The following is a 2682-nucleotide window of genomic DNA, read 5'->3' on the forward strand; positions in this document are numbered from 1 at the left end:
CAGAGATAAGGACATGGAGAGAGAGAGCAGCTGAAGACTCTAGACCCATGGAAAGAGAGGGACTGGGTGCTGGCAGCCAGGTGGTAGGCTTTCAGAAAGTGCCTTTTGGTTGTTTAAATTATTATATATTCCTGAGTGATTTTTTGTGTACATCTCTCCACCCCACTCCACCGCCATCCCCCCAACCCCCCAAAAAAAAGAGAGGGAACGGAAGCAAATGCTGTTGAATGATGATGCACGGAGGAGATTGTAATCATTGCAATAAAATGATGGTGTAAAGCCGATGTTCTCCCACGTAAACTGTAACTCAGTTCACAATTAAGAAAAAAAAAAAGATCAGGCTTCCTGAGGAGAAAGAAACTGGAGAAACCTGAGACTATGGATCTTGACCACCCTGCAAGTCTGGAAAGTAATTCACCCTTGTGATCCAATTTTCAGCCAAGCAGTTAAGTAAGTATACATGGGGACAACACTAGTAAGGCATACTCATCATAGAATGATCAATCACTCAAGATCAAAAGGGCAACATTTACCTAAAGACAAAGTTGAGAAGGGATGGGAAGGCAGGTGGAATGGAAATAGGAACCACAGGGAGGAAGTGAGATAACTGTTGTTGCATGGAGGGGATTGCAATCATCGAGACAAAACAAAGTGTGATTTGTTGATTGTAAAACTGAAGATCTCTGTAAACCTTCACCCTATTCACAATAAAAAAGTTAAAGAGAAACAAAGAAGTATGGCCAGAATGCCCCTTAGGAGCAGGATGTCCAGACTTCATTTCCACTACATTAGATATGTTATCAGAGGGGACCAGTCCTTGCAAAAGGACATCATGCTTGGTAAAGAAGAGGGCTGGAGAAAAAGAGGAAGACCCTGAGACAGATTGACACAGTGGCTGTTAACAATAGACTCAAACATACCAACAGTTGTGATCCTGGTACAGGACCAGGCTGTGTTTTATTCTGCTATGCATAGGGCTGCTATGGGTTGGATCTAACTTGACTGCACTTAACAAAACAGGTTCACCAGATAGTAGGCTGAGAAATTCCAATTAAGATCACCACTTTGCCAATGTGTTTTACAATACCAAATATTAAATGCTCTAATAGCACTACTCACACTACTGTGTAATTGTCTGTTCCCCATTATATTTGGAGTTCCTTGAAAGCAGGGATGGTCCTGGCTATTGTAGAAACCCCAATACTTAACACAGTGTCTGACACATAGATAGGCTTCATAAATGATAGTTACTACACAATACATATTAATAGTCCTTATTCCTCCACTAACAGAATTCACCTTTGGATTCTTTACCTTTATTTCGTATACATTGATAAGACAAAAATTCTTTTTCTTACATATATGTTCAGTTGCCCATAATTATGAGTGAAGATACTGAGATCAGAAGAGTAAGCACCTGGTACATTTTATCTATAACAGTCAGCAAACATTTTTAATGATGATGATGACTTGTGATGATACGTAAGTCAGTGGTTGAGTTCATTTAAAACTTTTTGGCTATAAGGCATTACCAGATATGCCAAATACAAATGCTTTGATTAATTAATTTCAGAAATACATAATCATATGAATTAAAAACTCAATAACAAGAATCATAAATCATAAGATTAAGAATAGTTTTCAACTAACAAAGAATATCCCACTCAAGAATCATTATCTGGTTTAACTTACTTTGTTTTTGCCTCCTTTAACAAAGAGGGATCATCTGTGGCCAAATATACTCTTTTTTTGTCTACTTGCATCCTGTGTGCAAGAAGTTGAAAATGTTCTTCAACATGCACCATGTACTCCTCGATGGGATGGAAGGCCGCTTCTGTTCCTACTTTGTCTGTACGTCTGACATGGACTCTGGGGGACAGAAGGAGAAATTCAGATGCTGCTGAAAATGTTCTGATACAGCTTTATATCCTACTTATGGTGGGGCTATGGGCATTTTTAAACTTTTTGTTGTTGTTGTTCACTCTATCAGGAAAAATTAAGAAAATATTAAAAACAAAAACCCTTAAACACACACATACTAAATGTATTTGCAAGGTATACTAAACAATACAAGAGAAATTAGAAAATAAATGAAGCTTTTGACACATGCTCTCTTATGGAGAAAATAATCAGCATATCAGGAATAAGGGAGATTCCAAAGTTATAACACATACTAGAAAGTAAAATATCAGCCAGCCTTGCAGAAATAAATGGATATGACTTCTAAGATTTTTGAGAACAAGTAATACCAGAATGTTGTTGTTAAATGCCTTCAATTCAGTTCTGGCTCATAGCTGCCCTGTATAGAGTTTCTGAGGAGCAGCTGGTGAATGTGCACCTCCAACCTTTCGGTTCAAACAGACTTTGCAATCCAGCATATTAACCCACAGGGTCTCCAGAAAACTGTGAGGATGATGCAGGACCAGGTAGTGTTTCGTTCTGTTGTACACAGGGTTGCTATGGATCAGAAGCAAATTGACACCTAACAAGAACAATAATAGCTGTGGAATCCTAATACCAGGATACACAGCTATTATTGTTGTTGTTATTAAGTGCTGTTGACCCTGTTATGATTCACAGTGACCCTGCATAGGGTTTCCAAGGAGCAGCTAGTGGGTTTGAACCACTGACCTTTCGGTTAGTAGTCCAGTGCCTATTCTACAACACCACACCAGGACTCCA

At 38.8% G+C, this 2682-nt stretch overlaps 1 protein-coding gene across 1 annotated transcript in view; it reads right to left on the reverse strand.

Moving 5' to 3' along the window:
• Positions 1-2682, reverse strand: part of FUT8 (fucosyltransferase 8 (alpha (1,6) fucosyltransferase)) — a 266134-nt gene that overhangs the window by 36328 nt on the left and 227124 nt on the right. Inside the window, exon 7 of the mRNA XM_006873057.1 lies at positions 1693-1869. Coding sequence (XP_006873119.1) covers positions 1693-1869 — 177 coding nt within the window. The remainder of the gene's footprint in view (positions 1-1692; positions 1870-2682) is intronic.

This window comes from Chrysochloris asiatica, unplaced genomic scaffold (assembly GCF_000296735.1).
Source record: "Chrysochloris asiatica unplaced genomic scaffold, ChrAsi1.0 scaffold00221, whole genome shotgun sequence".
In the NCBI taxonomy this organism is placed as follows: domain Eukaryota; kingdom Metazoa; phylum Chordata; class Mammalia; order Afrosoricida; family Chrysochloridae; genus Chrysochloris; species Chrysochloris asiatica.